At 40.3% G+C, this 24,684-nt stretch overlaps 1 protein-coding gene across 3 annotated transcripts in view; it reads right to left on the bottom strand.

The window, feature by feature from the left end:
- The window catches only part of atp2b1a (ATPase plasma membrane Ca2+ transporting 1a), a 42,392-nt gene that overhangs the window by 4,663 nt on the left and 13,045 nt on the right, over positions 1 to 24,684 (bottom strand). For 2 of the 3 annotated variants that reach the window (XM_044342715.1, XM_044342716.1), the window contains exons 2-21: positions 22,839 to 23,320; positions 13,688 to 13,885; positions 13,103 to 13,360; positions 12,849 to 12,974; positions 10,936 to 11,091; positions 10,390 to 10,428; positions 8,105 to 8,260; positions 7,624 to 7,838; positions 7,021 to 7,263; positions 6,683 to 6,924; positions 5,857 to 6,094; positions 5,390 to 5,569; positions 5,216 to 5,303; positions 4,983 to 5,089; positions 4,528 to 4,719; positions 3,430 to 3,643; positions 3,119 to 3,330; positions 2,635 to 2,742; positions 1,568 to 1,756; positions 849 to 938 (exon numbers count right to left, since the gene is read on the bottom strand). In XM_044342715.1, the coding sequence (XP_044198650.1) occupies positions 849 to 938; positions 1,568 to 1,756; positions 2,635 to 2,742; positions 3,119 to 3,330; positions 3,430 to 3,643; positions 4,528 to 4,719; positions 4,983 to 5,089; positions 5,216 to 5,303; positions 5,390 to 5,569; positions 5,857 to 6,094; positions 6,683 to 6,924; positions 7,021 to 7,263; positions 7,624 to 7,838; positions 8,105 to 8,260; positions 10,390 to 10,428; positions 10,936 to 11,091; positions 12,849 to 12,974; positions 13,103 to 13,360; positions 13,688 to 13,885; positions 22,839 to 23,031 (3,444 nt within the window). In that variant the 5' untranslated portion in view covers positions 23,032 to 23,320. The remainder of the gene's footprint in view (positions 1 to 848; positions 939 to 1,567; positions 1,757 to 2,634; positions 2,743 to 3,118; positions 3,331 to 3,429; positions 3,644 to 4,527; positions 4,720 to 4,982; positions 5,090 to 5,215; positions 5,304 to 5,389; positions 5,570 to 5,856; positions 6,095 to 6,682; positions 6,925 to 7,020; positions 7,264 to 7,623; positions 7,839 to 8,104; positions 8,261 to 10,389; positions 10,429 to 10,935; positions 11,092 to 12,848; positions 12,975 to 13,102; positions 13,361 to 13,687; positions 13,886 to 22,838; positions 23,321 to 24,684) is intronic. The other variant, XM_044342717.1, reaches the window with a different exon arrangement.

The following is a 24,684-nucleotide window of genomic DNA, read 5'->3' as shown; positions in this document are numbered from 1 at the left end:
CTATGGAAATGCAGCTCATTATCTGATATAGGGTGTCACTGGAGCCCTTTCCTCTCTCTTAACACACCCTCTTCTCCGCAGTAATTCACCGGCAAACTCCCAGAGGTCACGAACAGCCACAGCTGAAGAAGAAAAGGTCGTTATTTCAGCACCGACTGACAGGACATCCACTGACACTTTGATAGATTTTCTCATAGAGGTCCATGTCAAGGTTTGTCTCTATCGTTTTAGACCGTGATCATGGGCATATACTCAAAACATTTACCCGACTAGGGACTAGAGAGCTGCGACACAGACCCATGAGTGCTACAGGGGGCACAGAGCAGACTGAGGCAGCTGCAGACAAACCTGGTGACTGTCAATCCAGAATATAACTTTTTCTGTCAAATAGTAAATGCACATCATCCCCCCCAAGATAACAGTAAAACCTTTCCATGTGTGAGACCAAAGCAGAAGCAGAACAGAAAAACATGATGACACAGAGAAAACACCTTGACGCTAGAAGCGACCTGGTTACAGGGTACATATATATATATATATACACAGCAGTGTTATCGAAGCAATATGGAAGATGTGGTATTTTCTTTCTTTTTTTTTTTTTTTTTTTTTTTTTTTTTGAAGAAAACAGGGAGAACATTAGGAGAAGCATGAGAGAGTAAAAGTGTCAACGTTAGGTGAGAAGAGAGTGGAGGAGGAAGATGTTAGAAGAACAGAAGAAATAAAAAGTCTCATGCACTAGAGGAGAACACGCACTCACACCCCACAGTGGCAGAAGCGGTGTTGGCGGCAGTGGCAGTAGTGGTAGTAGTAGAAAAGGCTACATGTGTAGGGCTAGAAACATTGGTTACATCGTGCTGTTGTTGGCTGGAGTTGGAGGCCTGCCGCCTTAGAGCCCCCTGAAAGGAAGTTCCACTCTGGAACGCACTCACTACATCCATCTGCAAAGAATCAGACAGCGTGACAGGAGAAAGCCCAGAGGAAATAAAACACAACACAGCCAGAGGAGAGAGAAAAGAGAGAAAAAATAAAGAAAAGGCACCAGTAACCATAGAAAAAATGTCACTTGGAAATAGGATTTTAGGCATTATAGTTAAAAAAGAGAGAGGAAAAAGGGGATAGTTGGGTTTCAAGGCACTGATCGGAGGGAGCTCTGACGCCAAAATCTGACCTCACTTTCACTCTTTTCTCTGCACAATCCCTCCATACTTCCAGCTAGAGCCATGCCAATATTCTTTGAACATTCAGCTGTTCTACGTGCTCTCCATCCAATCCAGTTCATTTGCTTCTCATCAGTACCTTCAAACTACTCGTGTTTTAGCAGACAGGTTCAGATCAAGTCAGAAATAGGCATAGGAACCTGCTTTAGCTCAGAAGCGGAACAGAACAATTAGAGAAAGGGCCTTTGTGTTTTAGGGCACAAGCCATTCTATAAGAATGCCAAGAGAGAGAACAAAACATAGATTTTAAGCTGGAAGAGCAATAGAGAGTTAAAGGGTTTATGGCTTTTGATTCCCTTGGTGTTGGGTGTGGTGTCGGTTGTTACGCGGGAAGGTTCGTAGATTTTTACCTGAGTCTGGATGCGATTGAGGCCTCGGAACCAGAGGATCTGGCCGCGACGGAGCTCCCGCTCGGCGTGGTCAATCTCATCCATGTCCTCCAGCTCCTCCAGCTCCTCATCTGGGATCTCCTCTTTCTGAGTGCCATGGCCCGCCGTTTTCAAGAATTTTAAGCGGCTGGTGGGTATCGAAGAGATTACCTAGAAGACATCAGGATGTATATGAACAACACTGACTTACGGTATATTGATATCCCTTCAGGTGACATTTCATTTGCCACATTTCTGGGCACATCACAGCCAGCGATCCTGTAAAACGAGCTGCCGATGGTACGTGTGAGTGAGTCGGTTTGAAGTTGTCTGGTTTGCTCCAAATCTTCAAGCCCGTTCCACAGGGAAGTGACAGATTTAGATCACAAGAAGGAAGAAAAGCAGGATTCTTACACTTCCTTCATTTAATTATTGAAGCAACTCTAATCCAGGATTACTTGAAAATCTTTATTTCTATCAGGCACACAGACCTTTCAGTGCTGCCATGTTTATTTGTGCCTTGTGAAGAATAAATCTTTTTTTAATTAATGAGAGTACATATGACTTATTATGTGCACTGCTCTGTAGGATGAGTCTGGACATCCTGAGCAAACTAGATGGAAAGAATTATATCAAACGTTCATGGTGGAGAGTCTGCACCCCTTCATCTCTCACAGTCAGTAATTACAATGAGGTAATTAATTTTAACCTAACAAACAAAATCTAATAATATAATTCAGCACTGATAAAAATGTGTTCACAGGAAAAATAAGATTGTAAAAGTTCTTCGACACTGTGGCCAACTAATTCAGCTGGCTACTTAAACATTTAAGCTTAATCAAATTTTTTTGTAATGTTCAGTGTAACTACACAACATGATTTATTTAAATCTGTGTCCATCCCCTCCCTGCATTACAACATACTGTTACTCTGCCTCACTACCATTACATACCCACTGAGCCAGTTCTAACACAGGGGGGCAGTGTCATGCCATATTTTTGCAACAGGCCAACAAAAAGGTGAAGCTCAGCTGTATTGTCACATCATACCTGTCCCCATAGTAGAGAGCCAAAACCTAAGAAAGTGCACCACAGCCACTGGTCGATGGTCAGAGCGACGCAGCTGAACGGCTTCCCGCCAAACTGCACTATGACGATCTGGAGGAGCAGGAAGAGAGAGGTGGAATTAATTAGAGAGAGCAAATTTAAGTCTCATGGGGCATTTTTTTTAATGTATTAGTCACCAAGCACATTCATACTCTGGCCAAGCTTATATTTGGTGAGGGAAATATGATACTCTGTTCTGTGGAGTGCATAAAACTGTTCCAAATCCAGAGCACTGTATGATTTTTTGGGTTGGAATTTCACACAAGTTTCCACTGAGAAAGACTGCATTAACTACCTTGAAAAGATGCCTCATTATCACAGTTATAGTACTGGGTTTTTTTTTTTACAGGTGCAGGAGGAGAAATTTTGCATTTGAGAGGGAAAAAATCCTAACAAGTTAGCCACAGAGGACTCAAGTCTACTTTACCTGGATAATGAAGGTACCAAAGACAATACTACAGAAGATAAGGTTGTTGAAGATGCCTTCAAAGACATTCCTTTCACCATGGATCTTGCGGGCATTGATCTCGTTGAAAAGCTGCATCAGTACAAAAGTATTGAAGACAATGGTGTAGTGTTCAGAAGGCGGGGCGTGGAGGGGTGTATTCCTTCCGCTGTCAATGTCAAACAATTTCTCCCCTACAGAGCAGTCAGAGAGAGAAGTTGTTACAATAAACTGAGGGATTTATCCGGTAGATGCACACAAAAATATATAGAGAACTACACTTAGCTTCTTACCGGCAAAGAGCAGCGTGAAGATGATGATTAACTGGTACACTCCCTGGCCCAGGATGTTCTTCATCATTGTGCGAGAAATGAGAGGCTTGTTGCGGCCATATGGCTTCCTTAGCAGCAGGGCTTCTGTGGGGGGCTCTGTGGCCAGGGCTAGTGAAGCAAAAGTGTCCATGATCAGGTTGACCCATAACATCTGCACAGCTTTCAGTGGAGAGTCCTGGAGGCAAAGAGAGAGAGAGAGAGAGAGAGAGCGAGAGAGGCAGCAAATTAGGTTGAGGAGGAGGAGGCGGGGACCAGAGTGACAAATAGAAAATAATAAACCATCTAGATGATTCATCACTGTCTCACATAATATCTCAAATAACACAAATTCAGACCATCTTCTGGTATTTCAAATGACAAGAATGTGGAAAACAAATTATTCGAGTCCAAGTTTTTACGCAGAGGCAGTATGAGCACTGACGACTGTGTGTTTTGACGTGAGGTCTAAAGGCTGATGGGATAAAATCCTTCAAGTGAAATGACAGCTATTTCAGTGTCTGTACAGTTTCTATAAGTGCTATCAGCAAAATGAAGACGAGATTTATGTGGAAATTGCACAGATAATTACGGCTGGAAAATAAATTAAGTGTTTAATATGAATCTGATAGAAAAGATAGCTCTTAAAGTTGTGTATTAGGCTAGAAAACACACCACATGTTGACTACAAAAGACAGAAATCATTAAGGAAATTCACAATTGCTTATAATATCTTATGCACGAGGAAATTCAATGAATCGGCCACTTAAACAAAAATACTCTAGATGAGCAAATTTGAGGGTGTAGGACAGATGTTTGCATATTTACAAAATTATATTAGGCTCTGTGTTTCCCTGCAGATTTTACAGCTGGATCTCCATGGTGAGGCTATGGTGAACTGGAAACTTCACTGATCTGAGCTATTTCAGTCTGACATTGCCAGCTGTAACTATTCCAGTGCTGTTAAGGCAAAGTGTGAATTACTGAATAACCCATTTCACAGTTTAACAAGTTTACCACCCTCACACTAGAGACCACTGCCTTTTTTTTAACCAAGTGAAACAAGCTCAGTTGGTGCCAAACCTGTGTGATGCAGGCTCCCGTAAATGCTACGATGACAGCCACCACATTGACAGTTAGTTGAAATTGAAGGAACTTGGAGATGCTGTCGTAGACGTTGCGTCCCCACATGACGGCTTTGACTATGCTGGAAAAGTTGTCGTCAGTCAGAATGATGTCAGATGCCTCCTTGGCCACGTCTGTGCCGGCAATACCCTGGAGATGAAGAGATGATCAAGGATCTGTCTACGCCTGATCACAATATATTTAACATTCTCATGACCGCTACTGCTCAAAATTAACTGTTGTGGCCCAGTTAGCAAATAATGTTTGGGCTTCTTCCAAGCTGACAACCACATTTCAATGGATTATTGATGGGATCAGGCTGTTGCAAGTATTAAATGACCTGTGTTATATTTTATTAGATTTATTTATTAGAATCCGAGTCTAATTAAAGATAGTAAACACTGAAAACTCACCATGGCAAAGCCAACATCAGCTTTCTTCAATGCAGGACCATCATTTGTACCATCTCCTGTCACTGCTACTACTTGTCTCTGTTCTATCACTGTGCTGTCAATAATACCTAGAAAAGTAAAACAGGTTTGTAAAATGAAACCTCTGAAGCCTAAAACAACAAACTAGTGACAACAAAACATTTTTTATTTGTTTAACCCACACTGGGAAAAAAAGTACAGAAAGAAAGAATTACCTTTGACTAAAGTGTGTTTGTCTGTGGGGGAAGAGCGAGCCAGTACTCGTAGTTTGGGCCAGATCTTGTCAATGCGTTCTTGTTCAATCTAGAAACATGAAACAAATAACTAATAGAATCCCCAAAAGTAAGTTTTCAACAGTATCTGAGGTACAGTATTTTGCTGTGGCCCACCTCTCCTTTTTCATTGCGTATCCTTCTGTTGAACTCTTTCCCCTCCAGGCAAATGAAGTCGTCTCCAGGCTGTAGGATGCCACACTTGGTGGCAATGGCTCGAGCTGTATTGATGTTGTCCCCAGTCACCATCCGCACTGTGATGCCAGCACGTTGGCATTTCCTGATAGCATCTGGGACCTGAAATAAAAAGTGGAAACAATGAATGAGGAAATGCATTTTAGTTTTGCATATCACTAGGTATATCAAAGTTCTTGTTCTAAGCTATATTTGTGATACTATCCCTGTAATGTGAAAGCGTCATTAGTACTTCTAGCAAGCAAAGTTCTCTTTCAAACATGACAAAATATCCGATACTGGTTGGCAGTTACGATGCATCGTAGCGGTGTCAGTCTGTCAGTCTTCTTGTTCAAAAACTGCTGACACAGTATTAATTAACCTCACGCTGACGTGCATCAACCACTAACCTCGGGTCTAACGGGGTCTTCAATGCCCACCACACAGAGGCAGGTCAGTCCACTGAGGATATCATTTTCGTTGTCCCAGTCAGGCTCACCCTCAGAGGCAGCGAAATCCCTGTATGCAAGGCAGATGGTCCTCAGGCCTTCCGAGGCCATGGGCTCGATCACTTTCTTGACCATGTCATCTCGATCCCGTGGCCGAAACACCTTCGACTCACCGTTTGCTGTCAGGATTTTATAGCACCTGAGGGGGGAAAGAGAAGATATATGAATAAGGGTAGAAAAGGGGGGAAAAAAACAAGAAGTACAGGAGCAAAGGAGGAAGAAAGGAAATAAGGTAGTTGAGAAATATGTGTGAAGAAGGAGTTAGGGACGTAAAAGTAAATGGTAAAAAAATAATTTAGATGACATAACAGGGTAAGGGGGCAGAGGCAAAGACAAAGCATTTGAATGGTGAGCTGCAGTAGTAAGAAGTCACACTAAGCCCTCTGTGGGTTAAAAAGAAGCCTGCTTGGTTAAGAGGCTTACAGAGTTGTTACCAGCTCATTTTCTCAGTGCCTGTTTTTAAGTCGCAAAGTAAGGGGCTTGGGTGGGACGCACTTGAACTTCTTAGCTGCTTAAGACATTACACATATCATTTACTGCAAAGTCTGGCCAGCTGTAACAAGTAAAAAAAACCCCAAAAGAATAACCTTTCATTGATTAGAATAATTTGTCGTCTATTTAGTCAGAATAGTATAAAATTCCAAGAGAGACACACATATAAAGATAAAGTCCAACATATAAAACAAAATACAGAATGAACATTAAAGATTAAAAACAGGTTTCTTACTTTTTTAGGAGAATTTCTGAGGCCCCTTTGCTGAACATACGATAGCTGCCATCAGCCAACTTCAACACAGTGCTCATAGACTTGCGGACTGAGTTGAAGGTGTAGACCTTGTAAAGTTTCTCTTCGGGGATCTCGTTGCGAATAGCTTGGTAGTCACGCTTCAGGTCAGCAGTAAAGCCCAGCAAGGCACATTCGGTCTTGTTACCCACCTGGCGAGGCAGGCCCCCTTCTTTCTCTGGAGGCTAAAGGAAGAGGCGTGAAGACAAATTCATGGCAAAAACAATATTCCAAGTGATAGAAAATGTATTTTAGAGCCATAGTGCTTTTCTCAGACCTACCATGATCTTAGTAGTGTAGGCGCAGTTGACTGCTATGCCAAGAATCAAGATGTCTAAAATGGAGGAGGGGATATTCTCCGGTTCAGGGACCTTCCGGAAGTGTTTTTCAGCAATGTATGCCTGCACCACAGTCATGCGGTTCATGGTCAGTGTTCCAGTCTTGTCAGAGCAGATGGCAGTAGCGTTGCCCATGGTCTCACAAGCGTCCAAGTGACGCACCAGGTTGTTGTCTTTCATCATTTTCTGTACAAAGATAAACAAGATATAAATTGATAAAAGGAAACTAAACTCTGTAAATTCAAGGAGAAATTACAAACTGTGCAACCATAAATTTTCTGAGTTTAACATAACTCCAGCTTGTACAAAACAGAAATTAGAACAAAGAAATATGTACAAAGGCTACACTAAGATTGAAATTAATAGCGTTTTGATTGGATAAAGCCTTCTGTTGGCTAACAACTCCAGCAAAGGGGATCATAGCTTGGCTTTAGGGTATCAGTTAGCCAAGTCTCCTTGTCTTAACAGCCTGGCCTGCTAGTTTTAATAGGCTGAAATGTAAGCTGGTCAGCACTGGGCACAGGTCACTTGGCTAGGAGACTTTACCTTAACAGAGTATGCCAGGGAGATTGTCACAGCAAGCGGGAGGCCTTCAGGAACTGCCACCACCAGTACAGTGACGCCAATGATGAAGAATTTCACAAAGAATTGAATGTAAATGGGTGTGCAGTCCTTGATCCAGGGTAAATTCTGGATCCAGAAGGTGTCTACTACAAACAGCACCACGAGGATGATAACGGTGATGGCCGACATAACCAATCCTGGAGGGAATGAGAGATTTGGAAGAAAGAGGTTGGTAATCAATCATAAATGTGATTTGTCAGACTGGAGAAAAAAACCCTGTAGATATTATTTACCAATATGTTATTTCTAATGGGATTAATTCTGAGAAGAAAACTTTACAGGAAATTGGAGATATAGGAGATAGTGAATGAAGGGATAAAAGAGTATAGACCCATAAAGTTAGTATGTAGTACAATCTGTAGCATTCAGCTGTGCCAGAATCAAATGTTTTTGTTTGACTCACCTGCTTTGCCAATCTGTACAGCTAGTTTGGTAAGTTTGCCCTGGAGAACAGACTTCTCTTTCTTTGGCAGGTTGGCCTTCTTCTTCTCCTCTGCATCAGCTCCCTCATCACTGTTCAGGGGCTGCATTTCCATTGCAGCACCGTCCTGTGCTTTAGCTACAGCAAAGAGCAAGAAAAAGTTGTTGAATGCAGTGACCTGCCATTTACAGTACTTACATTTTACTGGTATCAGGTGGTGTACACAAATATAATGTACACAATTTGATATTTATAAAAAAACAACATTATATTCATATTCAAGCTGATTCCAGAAATCACACTTTCTGATCAAACCAGTTTAGCAGTCGTAACAAATCAGCATATGCCAAAGAACAAAGAAGCTCTTATTCTATAGTCTGGCACCACATAACATTTAGATCAGCCTATTTGCTTATATTTGCAAGACCTGAAATGAAACCGTCTTCTCAACCTTTTGCTGCCACACCAGTGAATGAATTAACTCCAGTAATAACAATAATCTGTATTTTACTGGAGCAATTTCATCTTAAATATTCAGAAAATAAGTTTTTTCCAGATTTCCCATGTAGGTTTTGATAACTAGAACGAGAGGATCAACAATTTTGAACTAGATTTTATTTCCAGTTATTTAATTATCTGACATAAGAAGTCACTGCAAGTTGCTTCAGAGCCCTGTGAGAAAAATTCTGGATTATGGGAATCTGTCAACATAAGAGAGTGAAGCACTACATTTGAACATAACTGATTTATGAAAAGTGACTTCCGAGAGGACATGAGATGTCATCACTCAAAAATTTTAACATGATTTTTTTTTTGCTCCCCTTTTAATCCATGGAACTTGGGAAATGTCACTGTAATTATGTTTGCAGTGATCTGACTGCACAGTAATTAGATGACAGATTTGGAGGTGTAATTACCATACTCCCACCTAGAGATTTAAAGAACAGGTTAGCCAGCTGGTAGCACTGGGATCTGTGGAATCACATCATCTTTGGACAGCAGCCACAGCAGTTGCCAGTTGAATTCCCATAAATCTCCGTCATCTGTTCCTCAACATCCCTCAGGACCTCCCTCCCTTGCTTGCAGAATTGACGGGAATCCCAAACCCACATCTAACCAGGTAACCTTGGAGACGTAAAGCCTCTAATGGCAAAAGAGGGAGGAAAGGCAGCCGGCAGGCCAGCAGGGGCTGGTCTCTGTCGTGTCACTCACCACGATAAAATCATTAGCTCTGACGACCACTGAGGCTGCTGCTGCTGCTGCTGTTGTTGCTGCTGCAGGACAATTGACACATCTTTCCCATCTCTCTTAACTTGTGTTGATATCATTACTGAGTGTGTGTCTTGTGTCATTTCTGCAGACTTGCTTTTATAAGCATAAGCAACCCTTGTCCGTCGGGTCAATGCAAAAGCTTTATTACTATGGTATGGATTGTAACATGGTATTGTGTGTGGATGCGTGTAGCAGGGAGAGGAGGGGCATTAACACTGGGCTACTGCAGCTGCTGTGGACTGTGGCTTGTTCTGCACTTACATGGCCTGTGTAATCTCAGTCTAAAGGATTACTGTTGATTCCTGGCAGGCAGAGGGAATCTGTGCACCAGGGACTAGCGCCAGGGTGGTGGTTACAGACCCAAGCACTGCTGATCATAGTGTCCCAGCAGGACTGCAAGGCTGGCTAGCTGGCTAAGATACCACTAAACAGCCTCATTATCATTGTTGTCAGCCTGAAATTACACCACTGCAAGTCTTACAGTATGACTCTGAATAGTTCAGATTGGGACATCAATAGAAATCAAATAGTGGGGGCCTGAGGGAGAGTCGGAGAGAGAGAGATGGGTGGGAAAGCAGATGTTCTGGCCCCAGAATTGTTGCATGGCTTTAATCTCCTCATCACTAATCGCTATAACTGGATTCAGTAGCACCTGCTGCTCAAAGCGCAATGTGCCAGGGAAGGACGAGAAAGGAGGAGAGAGACAGAAGGGAGGGCCAGACTGTACAATGGGTATGCAAGAACAGCCAGTACTAAGTATACACTGACACGGGGTCATGCCAAAATATGCAACTCCTCATTACTTGCATTAAACCACTGTAGCCAATTATTAACAGATTGAGGCTTTAACCTACTCCCAGTGCTGCTAAATGGGGAGGGACACTGATAAAACCAAAGGCTAATACATAAAGGCAGGCGCCAAGCTGTAAGGCAATGATACATGCTTGTGTGTGTTTGTGTGTGTGTGCGTGCGTGTGTGTGTGCTAGCAACTTACCTTTCTTACGATTTTCCACTGATCCATCCTGCTTTTTGTCTGTGGAAAAAGATACCACGGAGTTAGCAGCTGTAAGGAAATAATTTGAGTGCCTGTATCTGTAGTACTACATACCCCTCTTTATGTATAATATTCTCAAATTATATACATTCTCTTTGAGTTAATAAAGGCAGAAAAAAAGCACAAAATTAGCAGGATTGAAAGGCAAAGAAGGGCAATAAAGCAGTGCAGCAATATGATAAATGTTCATTTAACACAGGACTGTCCTTTGAAATATAAAGAAAGAGAATTTAAAGAAACCCTGAACTTAGAATTTGCTGCTGTACTTCAAGACGTACAAGTAGTCAAACTCTATTGCAAACTACACTTTTCTACACAGGCTCGATCCCTTTTTTGCTTCCAACATAAAGAAAAAGGTCTCAGTGGGAGAGGATGTATCAACAACATGCAAAATTGGTGGTAGTTGATGGAAATGTCCACCTTTGGTGTAGACACATCAAAACAAATAGAAATAGCATGGTAAAAAAAAAGCCAGGGGATACCAACTTTTTCTCTGTTTCTTCTTCTCCTCCTTTTCCTTTTTCTCTTCGTCATCGTCTTCATCCTCGCCACCCCCAAGTAAAGTGAAGATAATTCCAGTTTGAGAATTGACACCGACAGCAGTGACCACCATTTTCCCTGAGCCCTCCATCACATGGGTGCCTTTGGTCACACGAGGAAAATAACACAGTCAGTAAGTGAGGAAAGTGTAAGTACAATATCTGACTAATGTGCCATGTTTCACTTTGTTTCCGACATTACTTACACCATGTCTCTGTTTATACGTTTGTGTTAGCTTTTAGCTTGACCAAATTAACATTTCACTTATTTGTTGCTCTGACTTGCTTTTTATTTTGGTTCAGTCTGAATGTTGAGCTAGATTCCTTTGCTTACTGAGAGGGTGGTTTAGCCAGACTTTCAAGTGGGATGTTCAGCTACACACAAGATGGAGAAAATAAATGCAGGTTTTCAAATGCAGGCGATAAATACAAAAGAATGCCGCGCTAGCAAGTAGAAAGACAAAGAAACACAGTCACTGATGCAAATATCCTACAAACCTTTAATCAACAGCCTTTAATCAAAAGCCAATTGACAATCTCAGTGAATTAATGGAAATCTGAGAGGGAGGCTACAACAGGGTTTTCACCAGAGTTTAATATCTCTGGCTCTCTATTCCTCTCAGGACACAAGAAAATAACGCAGAAAAAGCCAATAACACAAGAAAAGACAAGATAAAAGAGTAAGAGAGAGAAGCATTTAGAGGTTCTCTCATGTCTCCGTTAATTAGAAGATGTTTTCCTTTCATTCGTGAGAGCGATGGCAGAAGGGATTCAGCCTGAGCTAAGGGAAATCAAAAAGCAGTGGTGGAGCAGTGTGTACGTACACACACACAGACACACACAGTACAGTACAGTACACTCCTCTCTCTCTCGGAGGTGTGCCGGCAGAGAGCCAGATAAAAAGGTGTTTCTGCAGAACTGACTATTTCTTCAAAGGAACTGAGCAGAGAAATCAGCTTGGTTTGTGCACACGGAACGGACTTTCTACACAGTAGAAATAAAACTATGCAAGTTAAATATTTCTAGTTAGTCTTGAAAGCCGTAGAAATGAGAGAGTCTTCTTTAAAAGCATAGCCAAGTTATCATCAGGAAAGGAGTGATGTAATATATTGATTGCTGATAAATTCTTAAAAAAAAAAAATCAATCACTGGTTTCAACTGCTTATAGCTTTTTAAGTAAAACCCTTGTTTCATATTTTATAAAGATTGTTGATGTAAATGAAACACTTAACATAGTTCTGAAGCTTATGAATGCAGGATGACATGTTGGTCTACAAGCTGTCTGTTATCTTGTGAAGTCACTAAACCGGGACGGTCCCGGCATTACGGTTCAAGCACTGAAACAGTGACTTTCCGGCAACAATAAAGCACCTGTGTGACAAGCTGATGATGTCATATCATAAGCACATCCATAATTGTTTGGAGTCTGCCTTACTGATTAAAAGTATGTTTGTGTTAGGGAGCATTTGGGATGTTTCTCACTCACTGGATGACTCATGGCATTGTGAACTGATTAAGTCTTGATTAAGATCAAGATTAGGTCAGTTGACCTCCTCGTGCACATGACCAAATAAAAAGTCATCTTGATGAAATTGCACAAAGGCCATATGTAATGCTATATATGTTATTTAATTTGAATAAACACTGAACTCACACAAAGAGAGACTTTGAAGATTATGTGCGTTGTATAATTTAAATTAACACAGATTAATTAGTTTTATAGATCATTTCTAAACACTAACAGTCAAAGTTATGCGGTCAATCAAATCATTTTTCAAAAAACACAACCTATATTGTCTTTTTGGTAACAACCAGCAATGAGAGGACTATTAAAAACTTAAATTTAAGGCTTCATGTTACCTGATAACAGCATTGGATCTTTTTCTTGTGTTTTCTTGACATGGTCCGACTCCCCCGTGAGTGAGCTCTCATCTATCTTCAGATCATTACCTTGGATGAGGATTCCATCAGCAGGCAAAAGGTCACCTAAAACACACAGAAAAAACCTTCAATTTGGAGGAACAAAAGTTGACAAAATTAGAATTGTGTTATCATTTCTGAATGAGTCGTGACTGAGATTATATTCATCCTAAGAACTGAAAATATCCTCTTACCATATTTTATTTGTGCAATGTCTCCAACCACGATCTCAGCCACAGGAATTTGGATAACTTGTCCTCCACGGACAACAGTAAATTTCTGTTCCTGCTCAATACGGCTCTGGAGGCCCCTAAACTGCTTCTCTTTACTCCAGTCATTGAATGCTGTCACCAATACCACGCAGATAACCGACAAAAGAATAGCGGCACCCTCGATCCAACCTGCTTCCGCCTCATTTTCATCCTCCGCACCGCCAGCAGCCTTTCCACAGTCTGCGGATGGACAGGGGCAAATTAGTAACAACAACCACATCATCACCTCATCATCCCAGCACAGCAATGCAAATCATTAAGAAGAGAGGGAAATTCATTTCATTTTACCATTATGAACTGACTAAATAAATGATGCATGAAAAAAAAAAACTGAAAAACATTTGTTTAACATAGAATATATTAATTAAGTCCAAACTATTCAAGCATAAGAAACATGTTAACACCTCACATAGTATGCTAATATCCTTAAATAATAACATAAAAATAATAATAATAATAACCTAAATAACATAAATCATTAAAAAAGGAGAAAGAAGGACTGCTTACGGTCTCTTTCGGCATCTGGAGGTTTATAAAAAGAAAGGCCTAGTGAAACTATGGCTGCCACTTCTAGGATAATCAGTGTGACATCCTGTAGCGCCTCCCACACTAACTGTAAGAAAGTTTTGGGCTTTTTGGGTGGTATTAAATTTTGCCCAAACACTGTTTTCCGCTTCTCGATGTCTGCAGGCTGCCCGCTTAGACCTGCGGAGAGAAGGAGAGAGAGACAGAAGAATTTCATTCATAGGAATTTTCATTTTAAAATCTATCTTGGCATGAAATGTTACACTACAAACAACATCTTTTCACTTTTATTTAAATATTGCAAAGTCTTAATTATGTGCCACATAATTTGACAACAGATGGATGTGGTACTGTAGATATTTAGTTTACAGGAAAAGAGCTTGACTCAAAATTTAAAAAAAAAAACCTCTGAGCCGCACTCTCGTCACTGGGCCTCTAAAAACATTATCTCCAAAAGGAATCAGCATTTCTGACAGGACACTGTGGAGGCGACAATGCTGGGCAACAATGACACACATTCTGTGGGCATGTCAAACATTTACACCTCTTTCGGGCATGCGAGAGAATGTGCGGACAGAGGTCAAATCTAATCCCATAAATTGCCTTTTAAATACAATGTCCGGCTGACTGGAGAGGTTGAATCAACCTTAGACTCACAGGTTCCTATGTATGCTGCTGTACTGTTATAGAGTCATCTCTTTGACACATTACATGTCTGGGTGGCTTGAGACCCATTCATCCGTGTGTACAGAGAGCATTCTGCAGCCACCCATTCAAATGCCTCCACATTCAAGGCACAGTCATATATTCAAAAGGGCCTTCGCACATTTGATGATGCATGACAGTTTTTCAGTCCTATTCATGCCGACTGACTGTGTGTAGGTGGCTGTGCAGACTGGATGGAGCTGTGTGTGTGTGTGTGTGTGTGTGTGTGTGAGGCAGAGAGGAGGTGGAGCAGGATTGGGGGCCAGGGAAGAGTGACTGTGTGAAACTGTTACTGACAGGCAGATGGGAGTGGGTGGGGGTCGGGGTGAGGGTGCAAGGGACTGAGACTAATAAAGAGCGGAGCTACTGACGGCTGAAGGGAAGCTGCACTGGGAATAGGATCGTCTTAATAGGGAAAAGGATCAGTGGGGTCAATGTATGGACAGAAAGAGGGAAGGACAGACACACAGACACACAGACACACAGACACATAGACACACAGACACACACACACACACACACACACACACACACACACACAGACAAAGTACAGGTACAATGCAAATCATGACACCACATTTGGATAATTAGTCTGTGCTTTGACAACAGTGTAAGGGAGTAAGGTACATTGTTCTTCTGTGAAGGGGACGTTTCTTCATCTGGTACGTACAGAAACTGATGGTGGAGGCTGCAGTTAAATTTTGCCTTTTTTTTTTTGCTTTTTCCAGGCAAAGGAAACTGATTTTGCTACTTAAAGACTAAGTGAGAAAGCTAAGGCTGCCTGTTGACAATCAAATCATTTATATAATTTGTCTATTCATAAAACAAAACTCATGGGATGAATAAATATCTACACCCTGCTTTACTGTCCTTATTACGGTTTCTTCCTTTGACTACGATATAGTGCACTGGGACTTACCCAGAAGTAAAAGGATTTTTAGGTGGGTTGTTATATGAGTGTTAAAGTGATCACATGCCTACCAAATCTGAAACTGATACTAAAGTCAGTTTTAAAAGTCACTATCAAGGGAACCCTCTATTCCCACGAGCACATGGCAATTCACCTCATTGTTTCCAAGTTTCTGCTTTTTGAATGTCATGATTTCTGTCTTTGAAGAACTGGTAACCATTTTTCAATTGAACTGATTCCAAAACAATCTATACATCACTGTAATCAGCAAGATCATATAATAAAATAAGACAATTTTAGGGCTGTAATTTCTTATTACTGTATTTTTTAATATAATCTCTCTATTATTTTCCATGTAATTCGATTAGCATTTAAAATATAATAAAGAGGGTAACCAACAGCTACAAAAGTTATCAAAGTTGATTAATTTTCTAACTAATCAAACAATCTACTAATCATTTGAGCGCTAAATAATTTCAGAAACTATAATTAAATAAGATGAACAGTGCATTCACAGTCAACCCAAACTACTGCTTCCCTGCTGATTCTCACCAATGAACATTATACATGCCCATAATTAAATTGCATCAATGACAAAAGTACTACACTTTACTCCTGAGTGAATTGCTTCGACATATTAAAATGAGAAGTCATTTTTTCAGGCAGACTGGCACATGCCAGGCATGTACTATCATGGCTTTAGAATCAGTTTAATTAAAACACTCCCTTTCCCGTTTCTACCTATTGCTCACTCTAATGAAGCAGAGAAAAAAGAAGAAAATAATCCTATGTCACTAGTTACATGGTTAATTGACATTACAACCTTGCAACAACACATACTTTTCTAAGAGGGAGGTGAGAAGAATGACAATGACTCATCAGCGCAGCTCCATTAAAAGGCTACGGGGTTTATCCTGCATAGCTGCCTGTTGCTGCTCCCTGGCTGTCACCGTCTGCTTTGATTCTCTATGCCTCTAATGAAAACATGCTGACAGCTAATACTCCGTTCAGTTTTACACCACATTTTCCCTTTGCATTAGTGCAATAAATACAAGTGACAGGGAACGATCAACATGTCGTCCTTCCATTGGATACACAAACAGCAAATAGTTTGGCCTTGGCCCCTCACATCATTTGAGCACCCAGAGTGTGTCTCAAGTCAAGCAGCTAATCATTAACCATTTAATTTGGATGCTTGTCCCCAGCTGACCCCTGTGAGTACTGTCATTTTAGCCACCAGTGAGGGGTCAAGGTAAGCCTTCACTCTGGGTCTGTCACAATCAAATGAAATAGGGATGTTTTTTGTTTTTTTTTCTTTACTGCCTTCACATAATTGTCGCAGAGAGGCATGAGACAACCCCGTCAATGGACAAAAAACTTCAAAGAGAAAATGTACATTTCGTGCATAATATACCAGTTAAAGTACGGTCTACAAGCTTAATTGAGAAATGAGGGTTTTTGGATCATTCGACCTTCAACTGATGTAGGCATGAGAACTGCAAGTAAGACAACAGTTACTGTCACTAGTGCAACACTATTACGCAGTCCTCAGTTCCTCTCTGAATGCCACCAGTGCGTGAAAAGATTTTCAGTCAACATATGTAGATGATATACAAATAGGTGTCGCTCAGAACATTTACATAGTTCTTGTCATTTCTCATAAGAACCTTCTTTATGCAGACAAATCTGCTTAACAACTAAGTTGAATCTGAGACATTGTTGGTTACGTCATTCAGTATTTTGGATGTCCTCTGTGACCTTTGTGACACACTTAAATATGACAAAAGTGTTTATACATATCCGCAAGTCTGAGTTTATTAATATGATATTATGCTCATCTGAGTGTAATTAGGATAACTGGATTAAGGGATTTCCATCAACTCTGCTCAAGTCATGATACATGATAAAAGTAATGCTATGACTCATTGCATTACATTTATCATGTGAAGATTGGATTACTCAGGTTTACATGACGGTACCCACTGGGTAGCAACTGATACAAGGAAAAGTATTTTCCTGTAACAAGTGGAAGAACAAAAGGGAAAGAAGTCTTCCAAAATGCAAAAAAAAAAAATAGTTTCTGGTTACTTCTAGGAGCTGAATCTTTTATTTTTCTTGCAATTTTACTAAAATTACGTTGAGTTGTTTTTAGACTTCCATAACATGGTTATCATTATCATTTTGAGGCTTGACTGCCTCATGCTTCTTTTCCATTTGCAAGTGATCAGGGCATATTGGGTGTAATGAGGAGGGCTTTACTTGGCGTTGGCTTTACAATTGTGCTGCACCCCTCATTAATATAGCATGATCGTTCCTCTTACAAAAATTAATGTTGTCATGCACAGAATACAAAAAATGTGTTTTGGTAGTACACTTTTGTGAAACTAGTATCACCACCCTACTCAGGAATATTGGGAAAAACATTGAATAAGATAACGCTACACCTGGCAAGCTTATGTTGGCATCAGGTTCAAATCTTACTTATCAAACAGAACTTTCTCGGTTATGACCAGTGATGTCTCTTCCTCGGTGGCCCCTCTGACATGTGGTGTTCCCCAAGGCTCTATGCTTGGCCCCCTCCTGTTCTATGTATATATGCTGCCTCTGGGATATATATTCAATACTATTGTTATGCAGATGACACACAAATTTATGTCCCATTTAAGACCAGCAAAGAAGGCAACTTTCATCATTTATCATCTTGTCTGTCAGAAATAAAGTGCTGGATATCCCAAAATGTTCTCCAGCTAAATGAACACCTTGGCTCTCTGTCTACAAATGCCAAACCTGCAGCAAGAAGCCTGAGTGTAATATTTGACAGTGACCTCACATTTGAAAAGCAGCAAAAGTCCTTCACTCATGTTTTCAACTGAGGAGCATCTCAAAAAAGTCATTTCTCTCTCGACCTGATCTTGAGAAGGTCATACATGCTTTCATATCATCTTGGTGTGATTACGGTAATTCGCTGTACAAAGCTGGTACAAAACGCAGCTGCACGGCCTTTAACAAATACTAGAAGACAAGATCATATCACCCACTGGTAACAAATCAATTTTAGAATTGGTTTTAAGATTTTACTGCTTACCTTTTAAGCACTTCATGGCTTAGCACCCAGCTACATTGCAGAATAATTATTTCCCTACAACCCCGAGAGCAAACTCAGATGGTTATTCTTCCTATCCTTCTGCCTATTGTTTTATTTTTATTTTTATTTTTAATCTTATACTAGGGGAATTTTATTCTGTTTTATTTTTTCTGATTTTACTGCTTAATCATAGTACTTAAATGTTTTAACCATATAAAGCCCAAATTAAGTTTATTATTATTATTGTTATTATTATCATCATTGTTGTGCAGGAGAAGCAGGCTAGACTGCAAATTACATTAAGGCCATGTGTCTGCACAAACACTAAATGTCTGTACTGTACTATCTGTACTCAGATGTACTGTGATCTGAGTCTGTGATTTATCACTGCTCAAAGTGGCATAAATAACATAAATCAGATTTTAACTCTTGTTTACTTCACAGATGAATGTTCTAAAACCACTAAAAACAATATGAAAAGCCACAATCTAGGCCACCATTTCCCACCTTAGATAACTTACTACAAGGATACACAAGAAACCAATTGTACTTTCAAAGGTTTCAAGCAAGGAATTAATACGAGTGGATCACCATACCTCCACAGTTCCACAGTACAGGGAAGAAGGGCTGGCTATATGCTATATCCACTTACTGGCAAAGCCTATCAAAGCACATCATTTGAATTCAGACATGAAGACAAGCTACGCCAGCCCCCTAAATTATAAAGAGTAAACTATCATTTAACAGTCTGAACCTTCCCGTTGAATGAGGGGGTGTGGTGTCTGGTATGACAGATACTGGGAGCCTGTCAGCTTTTATGAATTACAGTCCAAATGTGGAAGCCTCTCAGCTCACAGTCAATTGGATCAATAGGCTGGAACCCAAATATTTGACTACATTAAAATAGCAATCAACAGGGAATAACTGCGAAAGGGAAAAATAAGGGAACACTGTCAATAATATTGATGTGAAGTGGCCTTGCCCATTGGATGAGACTCATTATTTAGAGGAAACAGGAGGGTCTGATTGGGAGAAAATAAATTCTGCTGTGCTAGTAGGGCGTTCTGAAAATATTTATACTGTAGTGTAATTTCATTTTGTCCAATATTACAGCTAAAAATGACAGACGTTCGACACCTCTGTTTTTTTTCCCCCTTCAACTTCACAAGAGTCCCTTCCGGGCGTCTATGGCCGCTCCGCTTGACCAAACTTTGTACTGCATTAGAGCAAAAACAGCTGTGAGTGCCAAGATGTCAGCAACTTCCAGCTTAATGCAGACATCTGGGTACACTTAGGATTACAATACTATGACCCTGAGCTGTGATATTCAATGCTGAGAAAATGTGGTAAAAGGGTGGGAATTTTGTTAAAACAGTACTCCAGTGGTTTAGTATTGCTCTTACACACAGATGGGGGACTCACAAGAGGCGGATAAAATGAATAAATAAATAAATAAATAATGGTCACAACTGATGTGGCAGAGGCTCAGACATCCTAACTCCTCAAGCAAGACCATGAAAAATAAGAAGAGCCCATACAGTAAGTACACCAGCTCTGCCAAACTAATTTTTTGCGATCATAATGCCGGCAGAATTGATACAGTGAGAACACCCATTAACTCAGTTGTAAATGTCCAATGTATGAGTCATTTTGCAAAAAACATGCCTCCTACACTTCCCTTTTCATTATACCCTACAAGCCAAATCAATACCCATGTCTTTCAAACTCCATGCCCGAGTATGTCATGCAGGCTTCCAGTTAGAAATGTGTAATCTCCGAGACCAAGCCAAAGTAACCCTGGTGACATCACTGGCATTATTTTCCGAGGCTTGCCACAGAGCACATTATACAACTGTTTTCACAAGCGGAGAGTAGTATTACCCCATGACGGTTTTGATGTGTAAAAACAGTTCCCCTTTAAATGTTATTGAAATTTACATAAGGGACTATGCTACTAGAAAAAAAAGGAGAGAGATAGAGAAGAGCAGAACTGAGGCGAAACTAGTACTTTTATCATCGTGGTTACTTACTAACACAGAGAAGGCTCCAAAAAGAAAAAAAAAAAAACAGTCGGCATGCACAAAGGAATTGAGCTCATACAAATAACACCAGGCCAACTGCCAAAGCTACAGGTATTAGTGAGCTGTCTCTTTCCACCACACAAGGGGATCTTCACCACTATTGAAACAGGGCCTTTTTGAGAGGCACAGCATATCTTGAAGGACGTATGTTTAAATGACTAACTTGGAAAAAAAGAGAAAATCCTAGTTTTGCTGATTTTTTTTTTTTTTTTTTTTTTTTTTAAAAATCGGTGACAAATGCCCTTCATGCTTTACCGTTATTTCACTACAATGCAGCACTGCATTTAGAAAGCACATTATACAGTAAGCATAGTTCATTCTTTTCAAACTCAATGTATTGATATGTTACTTGCCCACATTAAATCAAATCACAGCCCAGTGAATTGAAATCTAGCTGAATTTGGGAGATCTTTGGTGTTACCCAGATTTATGTGGTAGCATAAATAGCTGTGGCAGTGCAATGCTTAATTACATTTAGCCTACTCCAAACAGGTCATGCTTTAAAGTCTTACATTCTGAAAACAGGTTAAAGTAGATTGGTAAACTTATCCAAAGCTGCAACAGGAAAGTTCAGTCAAACTTATTTGGGTGAAGAAAAAAAAAAAAAAAAAAAAGCTTGGAAATGTGGAGGATTAGCAAAGGATTGGCTTAAGAGGTTCGAGAAATGACCATCCAACTAATTAGAAATCCCTTTTCAATTGTCAAGCTCCTGTAATCTTAAATGATGGCTTAATTTCCCAAGCCCATGACGAATGAGCTGATTGAAACTGCAAGTATCAAAACTTAGTGGCTGTGTACCAAGTGGAACAGCACCTGCTGCGAGGGGAAACAAAATGTGAACCTATTCAAGCTCATCAGTGCCGTGGGCTGCAGAAGTAAAAACAAACATTTCTAAATATTGAATAAAAGCTGCCTTGAATTTGCAGGGTGGAGAGTAAACTTTTCTAAATATCTATTTTCAGTAGAAAACTAAAAACAATATAATATTCTCTCAGTTTTAAATCATACAGTCTGCTGACAACACAGCTACAAGAGAGGTTGAATATTACCTTACCCACTCATACACTGGTGCTTGATAGCAAAAAGTATCGAAAATCTAATGGGCCCCAACCAGCCACATTCTTTTTTTGTAGCATAATCTTGGTAGAATGAGCAGGGGAGGACAAGTACACTTGCACTTATGAAACAACGACTGTCACTCACACTACAAATATGACAGGACTCTTAGGTTCACCAACTTGACACAGCCACATGCATGTTTGGACAACTCACGTTCTCTCAACAGCCAAATTCCTATTCAGCAATTTCTCCTCAAAGTTGAGACAATGGTTTTATCGGGCTGTATAATAGACATGGAAAGCAGAAAACAACAGCATGGTGTATCTTGTAAACTTGTGTCATTTCAATAAATTAAAAGTCAAGAGTTAAATAGTAAGGTAATGATTCCTGCTAGATTAAGAGATGATTTGTTCTGTCATATAGCCTGGCATTTACAGCATTCCTTTTGGTTAGACGAAGCCCAGGGAATTTTTTCCTTGCTTTGGGACACGGCATACAGAGGACTGTTGCTGCTACAGTGAATATGCGGTGCTGTTTTAATCTGGGATCAAACTGAAAATCCCCTCCCATAAGAGTTCAGTCAAGGTCATACTGGCGATTAGGCAGACTGTCTATAGAGAGACAAACTGAGACAGAGTGCAAGAGTGGTAGAAAAAGGAAAAAAAAAAAAAAAGAGGTGCTGTCACTGTCCCATAGTGCTCTACTGTAACCTAACATGTAATTTTTCCAAAACTCTTGGCATGGTTTTCTCATATATGGTGAAGATTTTTGGTGACTAAAGAGGAACAGAGAAGAGCTATTCAAAAGATGAACTCACTCCTTCCCTAACATGTTCAAGTCATTACTTCCCAGCCTTAAACCCTCCTGTTTTGTCCGCCACATGTGGGACACTGACCTGCCTGCAGCCTGGTGCTGTGCCCAGGCAGACAGCTGGTCTGTCTGAAGCTCGCACACAGACACACACACAGACGCGCACACACAAGAGACACAGAGGTGAAATGGGAGAGAGGGAGGGTGTGAGGGACATATCCACAGGCCTTGAAATAGAGCAGGACTGGCCCAGGTCAGAGCCAGCCTGCCTGGCCACCTGTCTGGCATATGAGTTTTCCAAGGAAGTGATGTCAAGGTATCCACAATGTGGATGGCATTGCTAATGACACGCCTCTTAAACTATGTGTGTACCACATTAGCATTCCAACAGTATTTGCTACTAGCACTGTTGGGAAAACATCCTGTATTTGATCCAATTAAACAACAGTCATCATGTTGAGTGTAGTGGAAGTGTTACTGTACCATCTATAGGTGCTGTTTTTAACCGGTTGCAGAGTCCTTGAATATCCCCGTAAGTTTCCCCAATTTTGTTTATCGCCTCCGTGCCCCTCAGTTCCATTAAGGAGCGCAGTTCTTTGAGCGTGCAGCCAAAGTCTCCATCGTGGTTGGCCTCCACCATGGAGTTCTTCACCCCACTGTACGAGTTGTTCGCCATTGTCTCGACGCCTCCCCACTCTAACGCAAAGCGTTGCTGCTTCGACTTAACAGTGGGGTTAAAAAAAAAAAAAAAGTGATGCCCTGGAAAAGCTTAAATCCTCAAAAGTGCGAACACTGTAGTAGTTCCCATAAACAGCTGACAGGCCCTTCAGAGGCAGCTGGAGTCATACGGCAGGTAGCAGGGCAAGGATATTACAAAACAAGCCATTTCCCTTGGAGAGCTGAGTTCCTACTCTTTCATGGTGACTGAGGATCACCCAGAGCCGGAGATCACCATGCATGCAGTTCTGAAAGAGAAGAGCAAACACACACACACAAAAAAACGTCAATAGTGACACCAGCAAGTATTATTTCATGTACAACAGGGTTTGCCATGCATTTATTGATATCACACGGACAAAAATATGACAGATTTTTGGGCAAACTGTTCTATATATAATCTATCTATGGCTTTATTTCACATGCTGTGACACACTATGCTAGTGTTCACACTGGGGCTGGATGATGTATCATATTTTGTAAGAAAAGTTGAACAGAGTTTTTTTGACAAACACCAGAGACATTTCTCTGTCTCTGTCTTATGTCTTCAATACATCTTTGTCTCAACAAGCAAGGAACGATAAGAACCAAATTTTCAGTTCCTCAGTTTCAGTCTGGATGCTAATATAGATAAATACTTTTTTTTTTTCAAATTCATTGCATTACCGACATGTGGTTTCCTTTAGTATGCTTGACCTAATACTGTGAATGTTAACTATGATGCCTGCAGCACACTCTGACATCTTGAAATACTTATTAATTAGTATCAATGCTCTTGTATTTTTCTTTCCGTCAGGTGGAGCCTTGTGTAACAGTCTGCAATTGGACATTTTTGAAATATGTTGATGTCACCGTTTCTCTCTCTCTCTCTCCATTTCTGTTATCATACAACCACACTAACAGAGACATTTCTGTTGAGACATTTCACTGCTGCAGGAGAGGAAAGAAGGAAATGTCTGGACAAAACCACTCAGTTGCCGAGACAAGTAGCAAAGTAATTAGCGAAACTGCCTACAGCTATCTGTCGACAAAATTTTCATTGGCTGTACTTGAACTGTAATGAAATAATTATTATTTTGTTATCTGGACAAAACTCTTGTGTAGTAATGTGCTCTCTGCTTCCTGGTCAGAGTATGTGAAAGTAAAGATAGTCCTTTTCCCTCTGCAAAGTTTATCTACTGTAAGTAAATACAAACATACAGTAAATCTTCTTGGAGCTGTTTCACAGTAAACAGCTTCCAGCAGCATCTCCCTGTTTTTTGACTTTATTTGATTTAAGATAACTCACTGTGTTTGGTTTAGTTTTAATTTTGATGTATGACAAAATAAGAACAATAATTGGCATAAGATTTATACACAGTAGAAATGAAGCAACCAAAATGGTATTAATATTGTAGTAAGAAATAAACAGAAATAAGCAGAAATAAACCACAAGACAAACTGATAATAACTATAAATATGTTATTTTATACTTTGGTCTATGAGGATAATTTTGATTGGACAGAAAATGTGCATTAATCATGCGTAGTTGGCAAGTTAAACACCAGATAAACGTCTCAAGGAAAATAGGTGTACTCTCACTTAAAAACTTTACTCTCATTTAAAAGTTTCA

This window comes from Thunnus albacares, chromosome 23 (genome assembly GCF_914725855.1).
Source record: "Thunnus albacares chromosome 23, fThuAlb1.1, whole genome shotgun sequence".
In the NCBI taxonomy this organism is placed as follows: Eukaryota; Metazoa; Chordata; class Actinopteri; order Scombriformes; family Scombridae; genus Thunnus; species Thunnus albacares.
This window is presented reverse-complemented; position numbering and strand designations above follow the sequence as displayed.